The 24239-nt window shown below is 43.5% G+C and overlaps 1 protein-coding gene across 1 annotated transcript; it reads left to right on the top strand.

The window, feature by feature from the left end:
* The first annotated feature begins 6385 nt into the window (after positions 1 to 6385).
* LOC123768020 (collagen alpha-1(I) chain-like) lies at positions 6386 to 22471 on the top strand. The gene is made up of 4 exons (XM_069306483.1): positions 6386 to 6395; positions 11438 to 11715; positions 18866 to 18999; positions 20350 to 22471. Exons 1-4 carry the CDS (start codon positions 6386 to 6388, stop codon positions 22469 to 22471), a joined length of 2544 nt encoding a protein of 847 aa, XP_069162584.1.
* The last annotated feature ends 1768 nt before the right edge of the window (positions 22472 to 24239 follow it).

Consider the following 24239-nt stretch of genomic DNA (forward strand, 5'->3'; position numbering starts at 1 on the left):
TACCATTAACCATAGGAGTGCCACAGGGTAGCATCCTAGGATCTTTCCTACTTCTTATATACATCAATTATCTGCCCAATATCTCTAACATTCTTAAACTTATACTATTTGCTGACGATATTACCTTTATCTACTCTGACCCCAACCCACACACACTAAATAATGTTGTAAATAACGAATTAAAAAAGTCAGCTCACGAATGTCAACCAACAAACTCTCACTAAACATACACACCGTCGCTCTACCGCTGGATGAAATGGACTTGTTCTGAGGACGGGTTACAGGCGAATACCCCCCGAGGGCAAGCACCGGCAACCCATACCAAACACAGGGTAACAACCCCGGCGGAGTGAGAGCCAGCCGCCCTCCACATCCAGATGGAACTCAGGTGCCTCCAGGGCCCGCCAGACCCCAGTACCTCACAGTCAAGCCGGCTCCGGACCCCTGCTCAACGCCCAAGGCACAAACTGGAAAACGCTGGAACATCTATCACTGCCAGGAAACCACACCTTTTCTCGTAGCAGCTGTTTGGTCCTAACAAGACCTTGATGTCCAAGCTTCAGAGCACGGTGCTGGAGAACTGCTGGAATGATGATATGAGTACATAGTGATTGTACCTAACAGCACAGTGTCGCGTTGTTGCGTAACACTCAATTATGTCTGGATACGTCCAAGTGCTTTGAATGCATCTTGGTCAACCCTGAGGGTAGGTTGTGTGGAAACTTTATCTAGGTCAATGCATCCACTGTTGCTTGCAGAGTTGGGTCCTCTAGAGTTGAAGTACGGATTTCATCAAGAGTGAAGGGCCTTAGGGACTGCATTGCAGGTTACAGTGTACATATTCCTCGGCAACTTGTTGATGTTTGGTGATGGTGAAACTGTCGGCAGGATGTCGACTGATGTAATCAGCGGGATTACCTACACCCGGCTTCTACTTCACAGTAAAGTTGTATGGTTGCAGACGAAGAGCCATCTCTCAATGCAATCTGGAGGTTTGAATTTCAGATTATTGAAGATGGTCTCCAATGGTTTGTGGTCAGTGACTATCGTGGTGATGGGTGCACCAAGCAGATACACATTGAAGTGTTCACAGCCCAAAACAAGAGCAAGAGCGTCCTTCTCTGTCCGACTGTATAGTTGTTCAACATCTGTGAGAGAACGGCTGGCGTAGGCAATTACTACTCTGGAATCTGGCTGATCAGGTTTGTAGTTGGACTAAAACAGCACCTAAACCAACAGGACTAGCATCTACCGTTAGCTCAGTGTCCAATGATGGGTCAAAATATGCATCAGTCGCATTCTCTACTAGTGCATCTTTCACAACAACAAATGCATTTTGCTCTACATCACTCCAGTACCATGATGCATTCTTCTTCAAGAGCTCACGTAGAGGCTTTGTAATGGTATCAAAATCTGGAATGAAGCGAGAACAGTAGTTTGCCATTCCCAGAAAACTTTGTACTTCAATGGACGTTGAAGTAGGTGCAGCATTCTTGATATCTGCAACTTTCTTAGGCTCTGGAGACAGACTTTTGTCACTAAGTACATGTCCAAATAATTCAATTGTATATTGATTGAACTCACACTTTGCTAGGCTAAGCGTCAGATTCTTTTCTCGTAAGCACTGCAATGTTGCACGAAGAGCCTTGTCATGTTCAGCTTGGATACGGCCATAAACAATGATGTCATCCGACATATTGTCAGCATTAGGTATATCTCGCAATACCTGGCTGATGATATGCTGGATTATCTCAGCAGCACTGTTAATGCCAATACTCAGCCACTTGTACTTATACAGACCTCGATGTGTTGTTAACGTTGTGATGAAGCGACTATCATCATAAAATTCAAGCTGATGATAACCCTTGTTTAAATCTAACTTGCTGAATACACTTGCACCTTTCAGGCGGAATATCATATCATCTACAGTGGGAGTAGGATGGCGTTTATGCATTATTGCCTTGTTGGGAACACGCATATCGACACAGATGTGTATCTCTTCAGGATTCTTCGGCTTTGGCAGAGTGACAATTGGGCTTACCCATGGTGTTCTATCACCCTATCCAGTTTGGCATCGACTTTCTTGTGAGTATGGAATGGCTGTCGGGGATGTGGTTGGCAACTGGAATTACATCTGATGTACTTTGCTAGCTGTATAACAACCTATGGATTTAAATCGATCAGAGAATTCAGCAACAATTGCATCAACAATGTTTACAGATGTCACTGTTACAGTATTAGAAAGCTGAAGTAGCCCCAATTTGGTTGAAGTCTTGTAACTGAGAAGGGAACTCCCTTGCATTCCTAACAACATGGAATATAGTAGTGAGCATGGCACTCTTTGACTTAATCTATGTAGTGAAAGTTCCAACCACTGGCAAGGCTACCTTTGAAGTATAGGCAGTGGCTTTACCATTGTAGTTCTCAAGCTTTCGGAACTGCCTTTTTTTAACTTCTCATAGTGGCACTCAGCAATGGTGTTAATGTTTGATCCTGTGTCAGTGAGAACTTTGAGACAAATACCAGCAATGAATACTATAGTCTCTGGGTTGTTTGGAAGATCATTCCATTCTGTGGTTGATTGTACTCCATAAGTATAATCACATTCACTGTCATTTGAGAATAGTAGTAATGACATGTTGTTTTGTACATTATTAACATTCTGGATATGAGGTGCAATATTGTGTTTGTCATTTCGCCCCCTACGACCTGATCCTCGTACAGTACTTTTATTCACTGACTGTGGTTTCTTTAGTGCGGAATGACACATACCACCAAAATGATCTAGTTTTCCACACCAGTAGCACTACTTCTCTTGAGCAGGATACACATTATCTTGATGTGGGCAGTCTCCTCCACAATTATAAAAAAAAATTGTTGACACCCTCTGATTTGGGTCGTTGTGACTGCTTGATTCTTTTCCTTGACCCCAGTTGTTGGGAAGAAAGCTTACTCTCTATTAATTGATTGATATTTAATTAATAGATTAATTTAAATTAATCGAAGGACCACCCTATTTTGACTGAAAAGGGAAACAGATAAAGTTAAATGATAAGGATTGAAACACCAGTGCCTATGGGTAAGAAACTATTAAAGATTATTCTTTAAACTTCAAGGGGCTGTATAATATATTAATGTTCGAGAATAAACTTTCCGTCCTTCACAAAATGGGGGGTTAATACCAGAAGTAATCTATTCCCAGTACGCTTCATCGAGGCTGGTTCTTCCTCGAATAAAATTAGTAATTTCTACTAAATACTATATTAAGAAACATTAGATAAATTGATTAATGGTAAAAAGATTATATGTTGATTAACCAAGAAATTATTCTCATTTGACTTTTATGAGGCTATCATATTACGTTAGATATCTCAAATCAAATAAACTAAATATCTTCGACTGATAATCGATTCTAGATTTTTCTCAATCAAAGAAATAATAGAAAAGGGTTCAGCTGCTTAGCTATAATTGTGAACGGAGAGGTAGAGGTGCAATGGCGTCGTCTGCTACTTGCTGCAACACGTGAGCTCGAGCATGGCGTGGGAACATGGGGACCATGACCGCTTACAACACAAGCTGAAATTTCAACTGAATATACTAATTGTTTACACCTACTATCTAGTATGCTCACTATGCCATAGAAGGAATAAAATTAATTCCTTATGGACGTACTTATTGTTTGGGGAGGTCGCGTAGCGTAACGATGGACAGTGCACAGTAAAAAGATATACACAGAGATCTCATGATATAACTAATACTAGGGCACTTAACCTGCTGGTCGTCCACTGAAGCAATCCCAGATTGCTACTGGAGCAATTGCACGCTCCTAGGCCGATTAACTGCAAGGGCCTAACGTAGAATTGATGGAAATTCGACTCTCCCGGGACGCACGATGTGATTGTTGGCGTCGCTTGATAAGCCAGATGGCGAATGGCGTCTCTCTGCCTTCCTCTCTCAACTCGTCTCACGCATTCACAACAGAATTTAATAATCACGGATAATTCTTTTCCGTGTAATTACTGATGTAATGCGTTAATGAGAATAGGGTTGCAATTATAGGGAATTAAATAATATCATATTCTTGTTAAATGGTGTTAATCGAGAAATGCAGAGAAATTTTATTTCCTCCATAGCATTCGTACATAACAGATAAAACTGTTACTTGATAATAATCTCAGTTAATAACTCTCGGTTTTGGATTATTGGGACTATATTATCCGTAGTTAATTATTGTACGGAATACTGATAAATTTAGAGAACCCCCCATTCAATTCTCTAACATATTGGGAATAAATATGTTTATATGGACATTATCTGACGCAATCCTGCCTCTCGAATGTCGTGAGAATATTAGCAATATGCTCAGATAAAGAAATATTAATTTGTGTTAACACTACCGTTAGTGGAATTAATAACTACTGTAATTAGTATATAATAATGATGTATTATAATACAATGGTAGTGTGTCAGTGTTGGAAATTTCCAACACCAGTTGTGATGTGGTTCTCGGCTCAAATTGCTGTTGGGTTTGCTATGATACCTCATATGATCACGGTGTCTTCCCTGAACTTTACGTACCTCATCACTGTTAGTAACACTGGCAGAACCGTTGTTGGCACTGCACTCCATGACAGGATCATCACGTGCAGTATCTTCCATTCAACGAGCAATGTCCAGTATCTTGGTAAGAGAACTTTCATCATCAACAAGTTCTAGAGCTCTTCGACGGAAACGTGTAGATGTGCAGGTTTAAATTATTTGTTGTTTGATTTCTTTGTCAACATCAGCAAACTCACAATGTGCTGCTAAACCCTGTAGACGTGTGTGGTATTGATCTACAGTTTCATTAAAGATTTGTTTGGCTCTCCTGAAACGCATAATTTCCATAGCAGTGTTTTGTCTAGGTTTGAAATGTTCAGATAATCTGGCTTTGGCAATGTTATAATCTTTGTCACCACCAACATCTTTTATTGTGTCAAAGATGTCACAAACTCGATCACCTGGCTTATTTCAAAGTGATTCCAACTAGTGTAGAAAATGATGAAGTGCAAAGTTGAACAAACAATAATGAAAAAATAAGTTATAACTCAACAAACAATTCATCATTGGATATTCTTGTGTTTAAGAACTCTCATCCTATACGTCATTGTAAACGCCCTAAGCGATTTGATGATTAATTGTGTTCCTATTTAATACTAAGTATTTACTTATTATGCTAAATTTAATATTGTTTGAATAATGCAGATCTCTCATTCAATATTTTGTAGCTTTGTAGTATAGTTTCTTTCATTTTTGTTTAATATTGCATTTGTATTTTTAACATTGAAATCCTGAGTGGTAAAGATTAAGTTGTTTAAATTCTTTGTGTGCTTTATCATGTAAAATGTATGCAACATCTTTTGATATGTTAATAACTTACTTTGTGTCAATAACTATGCTTTGTGCTACAAGCATGGTAGACATCCTGTATTCATTCTTTTTAAAGAAAATGAGGGATGTCATGTTCATAGCAAACGGCATCATCCATTTGTATGCGCTGTGTTTCATACGCCAGCAGAATGACGGTAAACAACAGGGAGCGTGCAGGTCGCCCGCCAAGCTTGGACGCTGCTAGTCACGTATCTTTATAAGTATTAAAGTCAGTAACCAAGCAATGGCTTTATATCAACCCTACAACCAAGACCTCCACATGCTTCTCCCTTGGGTTTTGAGCTGGACGAATACCGGCGTTCACTTTTCATCCTCGTCGCCAGTGTGGTGTTTAGTGTTGCGTTCCCCCCCCCCCCCCACCACCTCCCAAGGCCGAATTACTGACCCCGCTCAGGATGCAACGTCACAATAAGCTGACTAACACACTGCTAGGTGAAAAGAGGCATTAGGTGAAACGAAACGTGCCCAACCATTTCTGTCTCGAACCCGGAATTCTCGATTGTGCGTCGAGAGGGAACTCGACTGTACAATCGGGACTGTCTTATTGTTTTAGATTCCAAATAGCTCGGGCTATGGTGAGCCCGTAAGTGGAGGCTCTTTGGAGGTCATTATCTGTATCAATAGCTGATACTAGAGATCTGGGGATGGATGGGGGCCGTCATGGTGGTTTTCAGCCCTGGAGGGCTGGCTGTACCAGTTATGGAGCTGGTGAGGTTAGTGTGACCTCTAGGTCTTCCGTTTTTTCTTTGCCTGAGACTTTGGCTGAGCAATGATGTCGCTGGAGTTTGGTGAGGTGGTCTCTATGAGGAGGTCTTGTACCGAGTAGGTGTCATATTTGGGGTGCGGCGGTGGAGCTCCTACTAAGAATTCCTCGTCTGAGGAGTCCGTAACCTCAATAGTTGGTGTTTTCGTCTTTCGCCTCGCAGCCTGAGGTAGGCTCAGGTATCGGTAATTCATGGTAGAAGGTAATTCAGGAGCGTTGGTAGTGGTGTTATCATCTGCTGAAATGATGATGGCGCTAGCGCGGCTGTTGAGATGGTGATGGTAGGAGTGTAGGGAGCTGGAGAGGGAAATACCTCTGTTTGTGCCGCCCTTTTTTTGGGTGGTTCTGGAGTCTGTGTTGAAATCGACCTTGTGGTGGTCGTCCTGGTGGTAGTCTCCGGAGTGGTAGTGGAGGCAGTGAGACTTGCGCCAGGGGGTCTGATGGGGTCCAGGCCATTGGCTAGGTATAATTTATTTATTTATTTATTTATTTATTTATTTATTTATTTATATATATACAAGAAGGTGCATTGGGTTTGTGAGAATACATTGGATAGTACAGTATTTACACTCTTGTAAAGCCACTAGTACGCGCAGCGTTTCGGGCAGGTCCTTAATCTAACAGATAATAATGTGTTTAGTTTACTAACAAAACGGTAGTTGTCTGGTCCGGCAAGCCTCTCCGCTAGTCTAATAAATCCAGGGATAATGCCTGCACATAATGTAGGGGGTTGTGAAGGAGACTGTGGGTTCTTGGGTCCCCACTGTGAGGGCTGGGTCGCCTGGTGGAGGAGCCACTCTTTGGTAAGAATGGAAAGTCTTCTGGTGGGTTGGTGGGAGCTGAGGTAGTGAGTTAAGCGCCTTTCTATCTCTGGTCTCGGAGATAGAAAGGTTGTTTCTCTTGGCTTCAACCTGGGCCTTGATGTTTTCCTGTCTGCTGGGGCAGCGGTAGGAAATTGCGGGATGATTGCCATCACAGAGCAAGCAGCGATGGGTTGTTGCCTTGCATATGGAGTAGTGATGGTACAGTGCGCACAGGCTGCACGACGGAACGCTGACACTTGTTGGTGGGGGGGGTACGAGAGCTCGTACCACTTGAAGCACTGCTGGATATCATGGTATTATTCGTTTTTTACCTGGTGGGATTGTATTTGTAAACCGAAGCAGTAGAAACCTTGTGTGGCAGCCTGGGTAGCCGCAGCTCTGGTGGTAAGAGTAATCTTCATTGATGATTTGTCGGTGCTGCAGAACTCTGGGTTGAATACGCCCAGGTTCGGATTTTCGTCCTCGATATTGTCCATGACCTTATGTTGCGGTCGGCCTGCGATCCACTTGCTGGTCCTGCTAGTAAAAACAGTTCTTCCGGCCAGGAACTGACGTGGGAAGTGAGGATGTAGGTGGAGCTCCTTGCGAAGTATGACATCGTAAGGCCAAGAGTTTTTCTAGTTCTTCGTCGCGTGAAATGAAGAACGCGATATCATCACCTTCCTGACTAATGTCAGTGGGTGTGATGTCGGCCACGTCCTACAGGACCTTTAGAATATTGCTTCTCCCGAAGCATGACCGTCATGGGGGGTAGCTCTAACCTTTAGAAGTTTGGGTCACAATGTGTCCACATCCTCAATGGGAAGCAGTGTGAATGGATGCTGTACTACAGGGACCCTAAATTTATGTACTTATGCACACAGGTACTTATGCCAATCACTTGCTCCCCACCCCTCACCAGCACCCTCACCAGTACCCTCACCAACCTAACATGGCTCATTAGTAACCCCTCTCCCCCTCTCTTCTCTCAACCTCCATCCTACTCTCGTCTTCAGCGCTTATCCCATGAAGAGTTACGGACTGCGTCCATGCTGCGTACCTGAAGGCTAAGGATGATCCGAGGCTTTGGTGATTATCTTCCCATATTTCTCATGCACAATTGCCTTCCTAGCATATCTGTCCCTCATTCTTATCTCCTAAGACCAGTCCCATTCTCTCCCACAGTACAAATTCCCCAACATTCTCACATTCCTTCAGCCGCTACATCTTCTACAGTTTCCCATACAGTTCCAGCCAGCACCTCGCCGGCCGACACAGAAAACGGACCTTTTGACAACCGTAACGATCCCATACCATCCCAAACTCACCTTTTTATTTATAATTCTAGTAATTAATTCATTGTGTCGAAGGACAGAAAGCCAGAGTGTATTCATACATGTTTTGGCTTCTATCAAGGTCCCCCTCCCACCCCAAGGCCAAATTACTGACCCCGTCCAAGATGCAGCCCCACAACAGTGGAAACAACCTCAGCAGTGGAAACAGGAGGCCAGACACAGGATACCGAATAGGAGATGAAGTCCTTCATGAAAAGGACAGAGAGAAGGATCTAGGAGTTGATATCACACCAACCCTGTCTCCTGAAGCCCACATCAAAAGAATAACATTTGCGGCGTATGCGAGGCTGGCTAACATCAGAACTGCCTTCAGGAACCTGTGTAAGGAATCATTCAGAACCTTGTATACCACATATGTAAGACCAATCCTGGAGTATGCGGCCCCAGCATGGAGCCCTTACCTTGTCAAGCACAAGGCAAAGCTTGAAAAAGTTTAGAGATATGCCACTAGGCTAGTCCCAGAACTAATAGGCATGAGTTACGAAGAAAGTCTGCGAGAAATGCACCTCACGACACTAGAAGACAGAGGAGTAAGGGGAGACATGATCACTACCTGCAAAATTCTCAGGGGAATTGACAGGGTAAATAAAGATAAACAACTGTTTAACACGGGTGGTATGCGAACAAGAGGACACAGGTTTAAACTGAGTACCCAAATGAGCCACAGGGACGTTAGAAAGAACTTTTTCAGTGTCAGAGTAGTTAACAGATGGAATGCATTAGGCAGGGATGTGGTGGAGGCTGACTCCATACACAGTTTCAAATGTAGATATGATAGAGCCCAGTAGGATCAGGAATCTGTACATCAGTTGATTGATAGTTGAGAGGCGGGAACAAAGAGCCAGAGCTCAACCCCCGCAAGCACAATTAGGTGAGTACAATTAGGTGAGTACATGGGTTCATTCATACTCTGCACCACTTACAATCGTCCCAATACAGGTATTCTTGAGCAGGATATTAACATGATCGTCAATTACGCTAACTTACTTTTCGACCAACATGGTTAACAACTTCATTAACTATGTATTCAAAAACGTCTCTCCTTCCTTTGACCTGACCTATTTCTCCCACTCTGGCTCTGGGCGGCCTGATCTCATTCTCATCATTATACTTGGCAATCATCACCAACACCTCATCACACCTGAGCCCCTCACGGGGTCTCATCACATTCCAGTAATACTCACATTCTCCACCAACCCCATTCTCATTCCATCCCAGCCACTCCTCACTTCTCCTATCATCAGGCAAATTGTGACATGTTCATGCAGCACATCGACGCCACTGACCTCACACTTGATTACACAAACAACAAAATTCAAGACACCATTATACCAGCAGCTATCGCCTCCATCCACGAGGCAAACCACAAAATTCGCTTCACATACACCCATTCTATTCGTTCCAAACGCCTGTTGATGACCAGACCACACACTAGAAGGTGAAGGGACGACGACGTTTCGGTCCGTCCTGGACCATTCTCAAGTCGATTGTCATCGCTTCCAAACGCCTCTTAGTTCGTTATTTCAGCAGATTTTCGCACAACTTACATTGCTCTGGACAGGTACTCTGGGACCTCGCTACACTCAGAAATCACATTCTCAATAGCCTACATGAAGACCACACCAAACACTGGAAACACGGCATAGAACAAGCTGAACAACATAAAAAACAAACACCTCAAGAATTCTGATCTCAGATCAAACGTTTACAGGCATCAACTCATACACTATTTAAATGCTAACTACAGAATGCTATAACAATCACAAAACTAGATGATGTACTCAATATTTTCAAACACCTCTGCGAGAACATCTTTCATCCGCTTCTTCCACAATATACCTTCAATACCCTTTGTTTACTCGGCTATGTAAATAGTTATTAACACGGTCATATCACATGGTCATATCGCACCCTATCTTTCCCACACCCTTTACCTTCTTTCCCCATTACAAGGTAAGGGGGGTGGGGGAGAACACTAACCCCCTTACCTCCCCGCCCCTTACCTTCCCCTTCCCTTTCGACCTTATCTCCTCACACCTTTTACCTTACCCTCCCTCACCTTCCCCAACTCCTTTGTACCCTTATCTCCCCTCACCCTTTACCTTCCTCCACTACCTATTCATCCCGTACCTCCCCCAATACATCTCCCCCATTTCCCAACTTATCCAAACCTTCAATAATCCTACTTTATATGTATATTTTTTCTATATTCACTGCGTTATTCGCATTCTCTTCCATGTTTTCTGTGTTCATTCATATTTCTTCAAATATTCACAGCATATTCATTTCATATTTTTCACCAGTTTCTCCATTTTTCTGTAATCTTTGTCATAGTCTCATAATGTTCTTTGCACATTCTAATCATATTTTCTATGTTCTTTATCATGTTTTCATGTTCTCTGTAAGTTTATATTCCCTGCATGTTCACTGTGTTCATCACCTTCACTTACATGTTTTCTGTGTTCTTTGGCACATTCCCCCACAAGTTCACTGTGTTCATCATCATCTTTTCTTACATGTTTTTCTAAATTTTTTGTCATGTTCACTGTGTTCTTTGTCATGTTCCCCGTATGTTCACTGTATTCAACACATTCTCTTGCATGTTCTTTAAAATCAAACGTACAAATGTTTTCTTCCATTCAGTACTAATTTACCCAGACATACTTTTCTTGTTGCTTTAACTAAAATCACTTGTCATTCAACAAAAGGAACTTGAACGATTAACCTCGTTCAACGCTGTTCTTAACTAAAAATAGCCTTTTTCTCTTAGCTAAATAGTCAAAGGAAACTTTCCAACACTGTTCATAACTAACTTTATCCATCGTCATTCAACTAAAAAAATAGTCACTTTCATCATATTTTGAACTAAAATTATTTATCAATCAACTAAAAATATTCATGTTCATCATGTTTACCTATCGTTTCTTAACTAAAATTATTCTTCCCCCCAACTAAAAATAGTCAAATGTAACTTCTTTCAGCTCTTTCGTAACTAACAATATACTTCGTGGAGTACAAAAATAGTCAAGTGTAGCTTCGTTCAATACTTTCTAAACTAACATTACTTCGTGGAGTACAAAAAATAGTCAAAGACACTCTTCGAGACATCAAGGACACACTCAGAGACTCCAAAGTTACTCTTCAAGACATCAAAGTTACTCTTCGAGACGTAAAAGACTCTCTTCGAGGCATCAATAACACATTCAAAGACATCAAAGAAACACCCAAAGGACACACTCAGAGACACCACAAAATAGTCTTCGAGACTTCAAAGACACTCTTCAACACATCAAAGACACTCTTCGAGACAACAAAAATACATTCAGAGACACCAAAGTTACTCTTCATTACATTTACATGCCGAGTAAACAAAGGGTATTGAAGGTAAGATGCAATATGACCGTGTGATATTTATTACCATGTGAATATTAGCTCGTTAGTGATTATTTACATGGCTGAGTAAAAAAAAGGGTAATAAAGGTGATAGACTTGAGTTGTTGTTGTTGTTAAAGATTTGCTACCTGGAACAAAGAGTTCCAAGCAGCACGGGCTATAGTGAGCTCGTGTAGACTTGAGAGCGTCTTGATCTGAATTAATTTTGATGAGCACTGAACTAAAGCGGAGGACAAGAGTTGGATCTCGGTTAAAGTCTTGATTTATTTTACTATGGTACAAATATATTGATCTTAAATCTCAGGGAATAGTCTGACAATAAAGAACTTGTACAAATGAGCTAAGGTGGGGACGAGAGTTGGAGCTCGATAATTCTTTAGATCTATTTTACTATGACTGAAATAGAGAGATTTTAAATTTCAGGGAAATTGGTTTGTTACTAAAGATATACAAATGAACTATGATGGAAGGCTGGAGCTGGAACTCGATAATTGTTTGGATCTTATTTACTGTGTCTGAAATACAGCTGGTTTAAATTTCAGGACTTTGATAAGATATTAACAAGATATGAGAGGGGGGGTTAAGGTGGGCAACAAGAGCTTAAGCTCAGTAACTAAATTATTGTATTTTATGACGTCTGAAATCTCTATGTTTTAAATCTTAGAGGAATTGGTTAGATTCTAAAGAATATATGCGAGGGAAGTAAGGGAGGGGGACAGGAGCTGGAGCTCGGTAATTGTTTGGATCTTATTTATTGTGTCTGAAATATAGCTGGTTTAAATTTCAGGGACATTGATAGAATATTAATGAAGATATGAGAGGGGGTTAAGGTGGGGACAGGAGCTAGAACTCGGTAATTGTTCGGATCTTTTTCACTACGTCTGAAATAACTACGTTTTAAGTTTCAGGGGATTGGACTGTTAGTATTAAATATACGACAGGGGACTAAGGAAGGGACATGAGCTAGAGTTTGGTAACTGCATTGATATTTTTACTACGTGAGAAATATGACAATGAAATATGATATGAAATATGAGAAATATGTTTTAAATTGGGCTAAAATTGGGCTGTTAGTAGCGAAACTACACTTATAAATATGTTCTCTATCAAATTTTGGTCTTAGAATGGTCTCTGTCATATATTAAGGTCACAACTAGACTCTGATAATATTTGAATTTTCTCCATAAGAACTCTTTAAGAACGTAGGTGTAAGTAAAACCCTGAAATATTTTGGACTCAAAGTGGACTCTGATTAATTTTGGTCTCAAAGTAGTCTCTGTCAAATTTTGGTCTCTAAACGAACTTTGCCTAATTTTTGGTAATGAACTGGACTCTGACTAATTTTGAGTCTTTATGGGACTCTGTTAAATTTTGGTCTCAAAGTGGACTCTGGCGAATTTCAGTCTTAAAATGAACTTTGCCTTGATTTTCGACCATAACCTGGACTCTGACTAATTTAGGTCTTTTACTGGATTCTGACATTATTTGGGTCTAAAATAATCTGTCTCATTTTAGTTTTATATGGTCCTAAAAATTATTTCGGTCTTAAATGGACTCTGAAGAAAATTGGTTTTCAAATGGTCTCTGAATAATTTTCGGTCTTTTACAGGTGAAATAACTGTAAAAGGATATAAAAGCTAAAACTTATTGCTAAGATGTCTATTTTCCTTAACAAAACTTCTATGACAATATTCTCTGATTTTTTTTTTTTTACCAAATTTCGGTTTTACACTCGTAAATTCTATGATTATATGAACTCAGAAATATTTTCGTAAAACGGAACTCTGAAAAATTTTGAATTTCTCCCATAAGAACTCATGAAGAACGTATGAGTGATTTTCGGTCTGAATGTAATACCACTATACTAACTAATAATGTACACACTACTACGTATCCTGAGTAACACTTCCTATCGGTTGCACTTGGTAACACTGTTATTGAACACTGTAATATGAGCTGACATATGATGGTTACACCGGAACCAAAAGGTACACTGCAAACAATGAAATGCTACACAGGACTAAATAACGCTGCCACCACCATTGAGACTATATCAAGCAACGAGGCAAGAAACATTGCTTGACTTGGAGAGTACTTTCTATGACTGTCATTAATTATGGGACAGTTGTCAGCCAATATATCCAAAAGGCTAAGAGGATTCAACAATTGACACAGGCGGGAAATTTAACATGAGTTTATTGAGACCAAAATTATGCTAATCACCACTTATAAATCCTACTCTAACACTGGCCAAAAGTTAAGAAATTTGGACATGGAACAAAACCTCAGAGATCACACACATTACCTTAAGACCTCTGTCTCTCCATCCGGTGGAATCACTCTGTCACTCCCTCTGTGAGATGTTCTTTACAGACCTCTCTCGACCCCGGTGTCCCGCACTCTGTCCCTAAGTCTGCTATAGGACCAATATATACACCCTAAAAGGGGGGAGGGGGAGATTTGCTGTTGCTATGTACACCAAAAAGAGGTCGGGCCACACATGCACAAACACTCAAGAATTTCCATTAAACTTGTTTGACATTCACCATACACTGTTCAAGAGAGGAATTATTAATTACGTGTGTGACTGACCTTTGACCTGGCTAAAAGGGGGAGATCCATGGATGTTATTTGAAACTAGCTGACTAAGACTAACCCAGGAATTTTTTAATCAACATACAAGATAATCTGGAGGTCATCTGGGCTCACCTCTTGGAGAAGGCTTCCCTGGGTGTGAACTCTAAGGAAGGGGGGGGTCATGCATGTTACATGAATTTACCCCATAAGAATTCTAAACAAACATTTATGAACACTTTATCCAAAATTGGTCCTTGAAAAATTTCAGTCTTTAACTCTGAAAAAATATAAGGTAACACGAAGCGCTAAACTGGATATTTCAAATGATAAGGTAACCCCACAGATTAAACAGGGTTACCCGTTTAATTTTCCAGTGGGAAAATTAACTGGAAACCCCACAGCTTAAATGGGACTGGCAATTTGATCAGGAAACCTCACAGCATAAACGGGATTTCCAAAAAAATCCCGTTTACACCGTCTATTTTCCAGGGCTGAAAAAAAAAATCACATTTACGCTGTAATCCCTACTACTCATAGATACTCCAACGTAAGAGTGTTTCAACCAGTGAGGCTTATATCTGGAATGTTTGTCAGTGAGTAGGTCATTGTCCTCTAAGTTTTCCCGAAATGCTATGTGGATTAGTGGCTTTAGGTATTGTATGTACTACCTCTTATCTTTAAATCCAACATTATGTTTGTTACTCATCTTCAATGTCCGTACCTTTACCTGAAAAAAAATCTTAATCTTAATTTTAAGTGCGTTCTGAGTCTTGTGTTAACTAAACTCTTTAATGCTCTAAACGACCCACTACCAAATTGTACATACAGATGATACAATTCTCTCTTCAAACCGCACATTTAACATCCATAAAGCACCAACCTGTTCTCTTACAAATTATATCTGAATTTGGCAGTTTGCCCGTATGGGCGAAAATAACCGTAATTTGAAAATGAAAAAATTTAAATAAAATTTTGGATTTTTTTTCCAAAACAGTAAGTTAAGGGTCCTCTGGAAGGTTAGGAGGGCAGGAAATTCTCCTAAGGTTTCAAAACGTCATGAAAAACGTTAATGAAAGTTTCCTCTCCTAACCTAACCGTGTAAGCCGGTGGACTCAAACAGAAAACGAAACAGCCCATCAATTTCGTGAGTCGATTTCATTTCAAATTACGTTCATTTTTGGCCATAGCGCGCATACGAGAGAAAAGCGACGTTATTTTAAGAGGATGGGTTGAAAGCACAGCCTTAATGCTGTGGAGCCGATCACTGCAGTGATGCAATAGAATTGATGATTTTTCTGTTGTTGTCATCGCAAAATGCTCTTTGCACAACCCGTCCTCACACCAAGTCCATTTCAATTGTTATGCCCTACATGCATGATCTTGCATTTGTCGATGCTTAAAAGTATTTGCCAGTCTTTTGACCATTTGTGGAGTTCATGTAGATCTCTTTGTAAGGCTTCAATATAATTATTATTTTCCACTTTACATAAGTCTTTGTGTCATCTGCAAATTTGATGATGTGGTCTGCAATATTCTCATCTATGTCATTGATGTATATGGCAAAAATGGTAGGCCCAAAATGGACCCTTGTGGTACCTCCACTTACCACATTTCTCCGTTCAGATTCGTTCCCATTTATCACGACCCTTTGTTTTCTTTCTTTCAACCATTGTTTTATCTAGTATAATATTTTACAATTTATTCAATGGGCCTGTGATATCCTTGCCAGTCTTTCATATGATACCTTATCAAAGTCTTAGGAAAATCCATGAAAAACCACCCACCGGTTTGGAAGCGGTGACCGTTTCCAAAAATGTGAGCAGGTTTGTATCGCAGGATCTGTTTTTAACAAACCCATGTTGTGTCGATTGTACAAGACTGTTCACCGAATGATGGTGAATGATTCCCTCCAAAAGGATTCTCTCCATGAGCTTGCAGATGTGTGATGTCAAGCTGATCGGGCGGTAGTTTTCTGCTAAGCTCTTTCTGCTTTTTTTGAAAATAAGGGTGACATTTGCATATTTCCAATCTAGGAAATCAAAGATTCTTTGAACCCCTTAGTCCAAAGACTGTGAAAAGTAGTTTCATTGTAGGCAAACTTCTTCTGACAGTTCCTGTAAGACTTTGGATTGGATGCCATCAACACCTGGAGCTTTTGAGTCTTAATTTGGCAATGGTTTTCGTAATTATTTCGCATGTTATGGCTATAACCCTAAATTTATTCTCATACTTTCCTTCAAATATTTTTGAGGGTGATGTGATGTCATCTAACCATTCTAGTGTGAATGATGTAAAATATTCGTTTAGAATGTTTGCTGCCCTTTTATAGTCCATTATTGCTTGGTTAGTATCATCTATTCAAGGTCCAATTGAGTCCTTTATTTTGATTTTACTTCTTATATAGGCATAGAACGATTTTGTATCTTTCTTTATGTTTTGGAGAAGTTTTCTTTCGTGGTTTCTTTCAGCTGATCTGATTTTCTGGGGGGCCGATTTTAGTTCCCGAGTTTTGTATAACTGATAATCATTGATGTCCATCGTGGATTTATACATTCTCCAGAGATTCGTCTTGGTTACCAATTTTTGTTTTGCAACCTTTGTCATCCATCTAGTTCCCTTTCTAGTTTTTCTTCTTTTCGGCACATATTTTTGAATGAGTTTCGTGATGACCCTCTTAAAATTTTGCTATGATGCTTTCATGCCATGTTCGCCTATCAGCTCCCTCCAGGAGATAGTTTGCAATTCCTCTCTCATTCCTTGATAGTCACATCGCTGGTAATCTAGAAATTCATCATCTTTGACCTTTATGTGGGTTTATATATTCGTAGTTCATCTAAAAATATGGCGAGCACATGAGGTGGATTAGCTTTTCCCTCCACATGAATTTGATCAATCATACTGACATCACCATCACTCGTCATTGGCATAAGTGAAACATGGGGACGAGTGGACATTATTGAAGGGGAATTCCTCCTCCTCCAAGGGTATCATCCACCGTTCAGAGAGGACAGAACAACAAGAGCAGGCTTTATGTGAAAGAGGACCTGAATGCAACACCCAATGAGGAACTGAACATCACGGGATCCTCAGAGTCTATATGATGCGATATACTAGCTCAACATGGTACCATACTGACTAGGGTAGTATATTACAGAGCTGACACAGCAGCAGCAGAGTAGGTTACTGATCTGCATAATGTCATCAATGTTGCGTCACACACCCAAACTCTTATAATGGGCGATTTTAACCACGAGTCAATTGATTGGGTAAATCTAACATCTCAAGCAGGTGATCAATTTGTAGACCTGATTCAGGACTCCTTTATCATATAACATGTGGTAGAGCCCACTCGAGGAAACAGCATTCTGGACCTTGTGCTAACATCAGAAGAGAGCATGATCGATCAAATTCAAGTAGGTGAAAATCTCACCCTATCGTGTGATTACAATATTCTAAGATAGAATATAATTACAGAAATTCTCGTAAAGGTCCATGATAATAATCTTCTTGATTACCATCGAGGATCATAGCGACAACCTGGGAATGAGACAGGAATTGCAAAACACCTCAAGAGAGGGAGCTGATAGGTGATCACGGCATGGAAACATCATGGGAAAATTGAAAAAAGGGACATTACTAAACTCGTTCAAAGATATGTGCTAAAAAGGAGAAAGAAAAGAAAGGGAACAATATGGATCACACAGGTAGTAAAAAGAGCGTTAATAACTAAACGGAACCTCTGGAGACGGCATAAATCCACGATTAACACCATGGATTATGAAATATATAAAAAGCATTAAATTCAGCTACCCAGGAAATCAGATTAGGCAAAAGAAACAAATTAAAACTTGCCCAAAACATAAAGGAAGATACAAAACCATTCTATGCATACACACGATGTAAAACCAAAACAAAGGACTCAGTAGGACACCTATAAGATGAGACTAACCAAATTATATTGGATGATAAAAGGGCAGCAACACTCTGAATGAATAATTTAAATCAAGGTTCACACTAGAAAGATTGATCAACATCCAATCACTAACACAGATGTTTGAAGGAGGTTAAGAGAATGAATTAAGGGATATACCCAATACATGCGACACAACCAAGAAGAGCATTGACAAACTAAAAGGACTCAAAAGCCCCAGGTCTGGATGGATTTTAATCCAAAGTCGTAAACCACTGAAACCTCTTTTCAGAAAAATCCTGGACCAAAGGATAGTTCCCCTTCTTGAGGTTATCTTGAGTTGATTTCGGGGCTTTAGTGTCCCCGTGGCCCGGTCCTCAACCAGGCCTCCACCCCCAGGAAGAAGCCCGTGACAGCTGACTAACTCCCAGGTACCTATTTACTGCTAGGTAACAGGGGCATAGGGTGAAAGAAAATCTGCCCATCGTTTCTCTCTGGCGCCCGGGATCGAACCCGGGACCACAGGATCACATGTCCAGCGTGCTGTCCGCTCGGCCGACCGGCCCCTTCCCTGATTAGGTGATATATATATATTGGATTATTGCAAATATGTAAATGTTACCCATATTTTCAGAAAAGGCAGAAAAGTGAAAACTACCGTCCGATTAGCTTGACATCACACATCTGCAAGCTCATGGAGAGAATCCTAATGGAGAGGATCATCCAAAATTTCACAGAGAACAATCTTGTAAAATCAATGCAACATGGGTTTGTTAAAAACAGATCATGCCTTACTAACCTGCTCACATTTCTGGAAACGGTAACCGGCTATTCGGGCGAAGAACCTCACGTATATGTCTATTGTGCGTCCCCACCTGGATTATTGCATCCAGGAATGGGGGACCTCATCTTCAGAAAGGCACAACTGCTCTGGAGAAGATGTAACACCGGGCAACAAAAATTATCTCAGAGCTTAATTATCTCTCGTGTCAGGAACGGTTGAGGGCCACTGCGCTAACAACAATGCAAACCAGGGATGACAGAGCGGATCTCATCGAAACTTTTAAAATACTAAACAATTTGGAGAACGCTGAGCTGGACAATTTCTTCAAAAGGTCAGATGTAACACGGACGAGGAGCAACGGGTTCAAGCTCAACAAGCCACAATTGAAGATTGCAAACAGGAGATGCTTCTTCACCCATATGATTGTAAAGCCGTGGAACCACCTACCCGCCGCACACCTGTAGACACTAATGGTAAGCGTGCACCCACAACACTGACCATACACCTGTAGACACTAATAGTAAGCAGGCACCCACAACACTGTCCCACATACTTGTAGACACTGATGGTAAGTGCACCCACAACACTGCCCACACACCTGTAGACACTAATAGTAAGCAGGCACCCACAACACTGTCCCACATACTTGTAGACACTGAGGGTAAGTGCACCCACAACACTGTCCCACATACCTGCAGATACTGATGTAAGTGCACCCACAACACTGTCCCACACACCTGTAGACGCTATTGGTAAGCGCATCCACAACACTGTCCCACACACCTGAAGACATTAATGGTAAGCATGCACACACAACACTGTCTCACACACCTGCAGACACTAATGGTAAGCGCGCATATACAACACAGTCCCACACACCTGTAGACACTAGCGGTAAACACGCACGCTCAACACTGATCACATGCCAGAAGACATTAATATTAATAGTAAGCATGCACACACAACACTGTCCCATACACCTGTAGACACTAATGGTAAGCATGCACACACAACATTGTCCCACACACCTGTAGACACTAACGGTAAACACGCACGCACAACACTGACCACACACCTGAAGACATTAATAGTAGGCATGCACACACAATACTGTCCAATACACCTGTAGACACTAACGGTAAGCGTGCACACACAACACAGTCCCACACACCTGTAGACACTAATGGTGAGCGTGCACACACACACAACACTGACCACACACCTGTAGACACTAATGGTGAGCGCGCACACACAACACTGTTCCACACACCTGTAGACACTAACGGTTAGCGCGCACGCACTAGACTGACCGACAGACACAATGGATGCCTCAGACCGCCGCCCACTCACTCCACCCATTATGCTGACGAGGCCCAAGAAAGCGGAACACAGAGAAAGTGTGGACAGCCCTGCCGGCGCCAGACCTTCAGGGCCAGACCTCCAGGGCCAGACCTCCAAGGCCAGACATTCACGGATAGACCTCCAGGGCCAGGGCCAGACCTCCAGGGCCAGACCTATAGGGCCAGACCTCCAGGGCCAGACCTCCAGGGCCAGACCTCCAGGGCCAGACCTCCAGGACCAGACCTCCAGGGCCAGAACTCCAGGGCCAAACCTCCAGGGCCAGACCTTCAGGGCCAGACCTCCAGGGCCAGACCTCCAGGACCAGACCTCCAGGGCCAGAACTCCAGGGCCAAACCTCCAGGGCCAGACCTTCAGGGCCAGACCTCCAGGGCCAGACCTTCAGGGCCAGACCTCCAGGGCCAGACTTCCAGGGCCAGAACTCCAGGGTCAGACCTCCAGGGCCAGACCTCCAGGGCCAGACCTCCAGGGCCAGACCTCCAGGGCCAGAACTCCAGGGCCAGACCTCCAGGGCCAGACCTCCAGGGCCAGACCTCCAGGGCCAGACTTCCAGGGCCAAACCTCCAGGGCCAGAACTCCAGGGCCAGACCTCCAGGGCCTGACCTCCAGGGCCAAACCTCCAGGGCCAGACCTCCAGGGCCAGACCTCCAGGACCAGACCTCCAGGGCAAGAACTCCAGGGCCAAACATCCAGGGCCAGACCTTCAGGGCCAGACCTCCAGGGCCAGACCTCCAGGACCAGACCTCCAGGGCCAGAACTCCAGGGCCAAACCTCCAGGGCCAGACCTTCAGGGCCAGACCTCCAGGGCCAGACCTTCAGGGCCAGACCTCCAGGGCCAGACCTCCAGGGCCAGAACTCCAGGGTCAGACCTCCAGGGCCAGACCTCCAGGGCCAGACCTCCAGGGCCAGACCTCCAGGGCCAGAACTCCAGGGCCAGAACTCCAGGGCCAGACCTCCAGGGCCAGACCTCCAGGGCCAGACCTCCAGGGCCAAACCTTCAGGGCCAGAACTCCAGGGCCAGACCACCAGGGCCTGACCTCCAGGGCCAAACCTCCAGGGCCAGACCTCCAGGGCCAAACCTCCAGGGCCAGACCTTCAGGGCCAGACCTCCAGGGCCAAACCTCCAGGGACAGACCTTCAGGGCCAGACCTCCAGGGCCACACCTTCAGGGCCAGACCTCCAGGGCCAGACCTTCAGGGCCAGACCTCCAGAGCCAGACCTCCAGGGCCAAACCTCCAGGGCCAGACCTCCAGGGCCAGACCTCCAGGGCCAGACCTCCAGGGCCAGACCTCCAGGACCAGACCTCCAGGGCCAGACCTTCAGGGCCAGACCTCCAGGGCCAGACCTTCAGGGCCAGACCTCCAGGGCCAGAACTCCAGGGTCAGACCTCCAGGGCCAGACCTCCAGGGCCAGACCTCCAGGGCCAGACCTCCAGGGCCAGAGCTCCAGGGCCAGACCTCCAGGGCCAGACCTCCAGGGCCAGACCTCCAGGGCCAGACCTCCAGGGCCAGACCTCCAGGGCCAGACCTCCAGGGCCAAACCTCCAGGGCCAGACCTCCAGGGCCTGACCTCCAGGGCCAAACCTCCAGGGCCAGACCTCCAGGGCCAAACCTCCAGGGCCAGACCTTCAGGGCCAGACCTCCAGGGCCAAACCTCCAGGGCCAGACCTTCAGGGCCAGACCTCCAGGGCCACACCTTCAGGGCCAGACCTCCAGGGCCAGACCTTCAGGGCCAGACCTCCAGGGCCAGACCTCCAGGGCCAAACCTCCAGGGCCAGACCTCCAGGGCCAGACCTCCAGGGCCAGACCTCCAGGGCCAAACCTCCAGGGTCAAACCTCCAGGGTCAGACCTTCACGGCTAGACTACCAAGGCCAGACCTCCAGGCCTAGACCTCCAGGGCCAGGGCCAGACCTCCAGGGCCAGACATTCACGGCTAGATCTCCAGGGCCAGGGCTAAACCTCCAGGGCCAGACCTACAGGGTCAGACCTACATGGCCAGACTTCCAGGTCCAGACCTCCAGGGCCAGACCTCCAGGGCCAAACCTCCAGGGCCAGACCTACACGGCCAGACCTACACGGCCAGACCTCCAGAGGTAGACCTCCAGGTCCAGACCTCCAGAGCCAGACCTCCAGGGCCAGACCTCCGGGGCCAGACCTCCAGAGGCAAACCTCCAGGTTCAGACTTCTAGAGCCAGACCTCATGGACCAGCTGTTCACACACGTCTCTCCTGCTTATATATATTGGCCGGTGTAGCTGTTGTCTAATTTATTTACTGTGTAAATTTATTTTATCCGGCTTTCGTTGTTCTATTCACTTTTATTCGAAATGTTTATGTTTCAGCGAACTTTCTCTGCTGCAACAAACCTTTAAGACGTGCACGTCTATACGGCGGCCTCCCCAACCTATACTCAGCTTATAATCATTCAAGTTGAGGTCGTCCCCAATCTATCCTCAGCGTATGTTCGTTGAAGCTGCGGCCGTCCCCAACCTATCCTGAGTTTATTAGCTTTCAAGCTGTGACTGAGCCCACGCACTCATTTGACAATTATATACTCCTTCTTAGTTCATTTATTATGCACCCCATACTTATCCTGTGAGTGGCAGTGTATTATGTGCCTCCCATACTCATACTGTCAGTATAGTGTATTATACACCCCATACTCATACTGTGAGTGGTAGTGTATTATGCACCCCATACTCATCCTGTCAGTGGTAGTGTATTAAGCACCCAATATTCATACTGTCAGTGGTAGTGTATTATGCACCCCCATACCCATCCTGTGAGTGGTAGTGTATTATGCACCCCATACCCATCCTGTGAGTGGTAGTGTATTATGCACCCCATACCCATCCTGTGAGTGGTAGTGTATTATGCACCCCATACCCATCCTGTGAGTGGTAGTGCATTATGCACCCCATACTCATACTATATGTAGTAATTATTATGCACCCCATACTCATACTATATGTAGTAATTATTATGCACCCCATACTCATCCAGTGAGCGGTAGTGTATTATGCACCCCATACTCATCCTGTCAGTGGTAGTGTATTAAGCACCCCATACTCATACTGTGAGTGGTAGTGTATTATGCACCCCATACCCATCCTGTGAGTGGTAGTGTATTATACACCCCATACTCATACTGTGAGTGGTAGTGTATTATACACCCCATACTCATACTGTGAGTGGTAGTGTATTATGCACCCCATACTCATACTGTGAGTGGTAGTGTATTATGCACCCCATACCCATCCTGTGAGTGGTAGTGTATTATGCACCCCATACTCATACTGTGAGTGGTAGTGTATTATACACCCCATACTCATACTGTGAGTGGTAGTGTATTATGCACCCCATACTCATACTGTGAGTGGTAGTGTATTATGCACCCCATACCCATCCTGTGAGTGGTAGTGTATTATGCACCCCATACCCATCCTGTGAGTGGTAGTGTATTATGCACCCCATACCCATCCTGTGAGTGGTAGTGTATTATGCACCCCATACTCATCCTGTGAGTGGTAGTGTATTATGCACCCCATACTCATACTGTGAGTGGTAGTGTATTATGCACCCCATACTCATACTGTGAGCGGTAGTGCATTATGCACCCCATACTCATACTATATGTAGTAATTATTATGCACCCCATACTCATACTATATGTAGTAATTATTATGCACCCCATACTCATCCAGTGAGCGGTAGTGTATTATGCACCCCATACTCATCCTGTCAGTGGTAGTGTATTAAGCACCCAATATTCATACTGTGAGTGGTAGTGTATTATGCACCCCATACCCATCCTGTGAGTGGTAGTGTATTATACACCCCATACTCATACTGTGAGTGGTAGTGTA

The sequence above is a fragment of the Procambarus clarkii genome, chromosome 58 (genome assembly GCF_040958095.1).
Source record: "Procambarus clarkii isolate CNS0578487 chromosome 58, FALCON_Pclarkii_2.0, whole genome shotgun sequence".
Lineage (NCBI taxonomy): Eukaryota > Metazoa > Arthropoda > Malacostraca > Decapoda > Cambaridae > Procambarus > Procambarus clarkii.

Coding starts and splice junctions, on each gene's coding strand:
- LOC123768020 (XM_069306483.1), top strand. Junction 11,716..18,865: donor TCATTACATTTACATGCCGA/GTAAACAAAGGG, acceptor CCATATTTTCAG/AAAAGGCAGAAAAGTGAAAA. Junction 19,000..20,349: donor GTAAAATCAATGCAACATGG/GTTTGTTAAAAA, acceptor TGGATGCCTCAG/ACCGCCGCCCACTCACTCCA.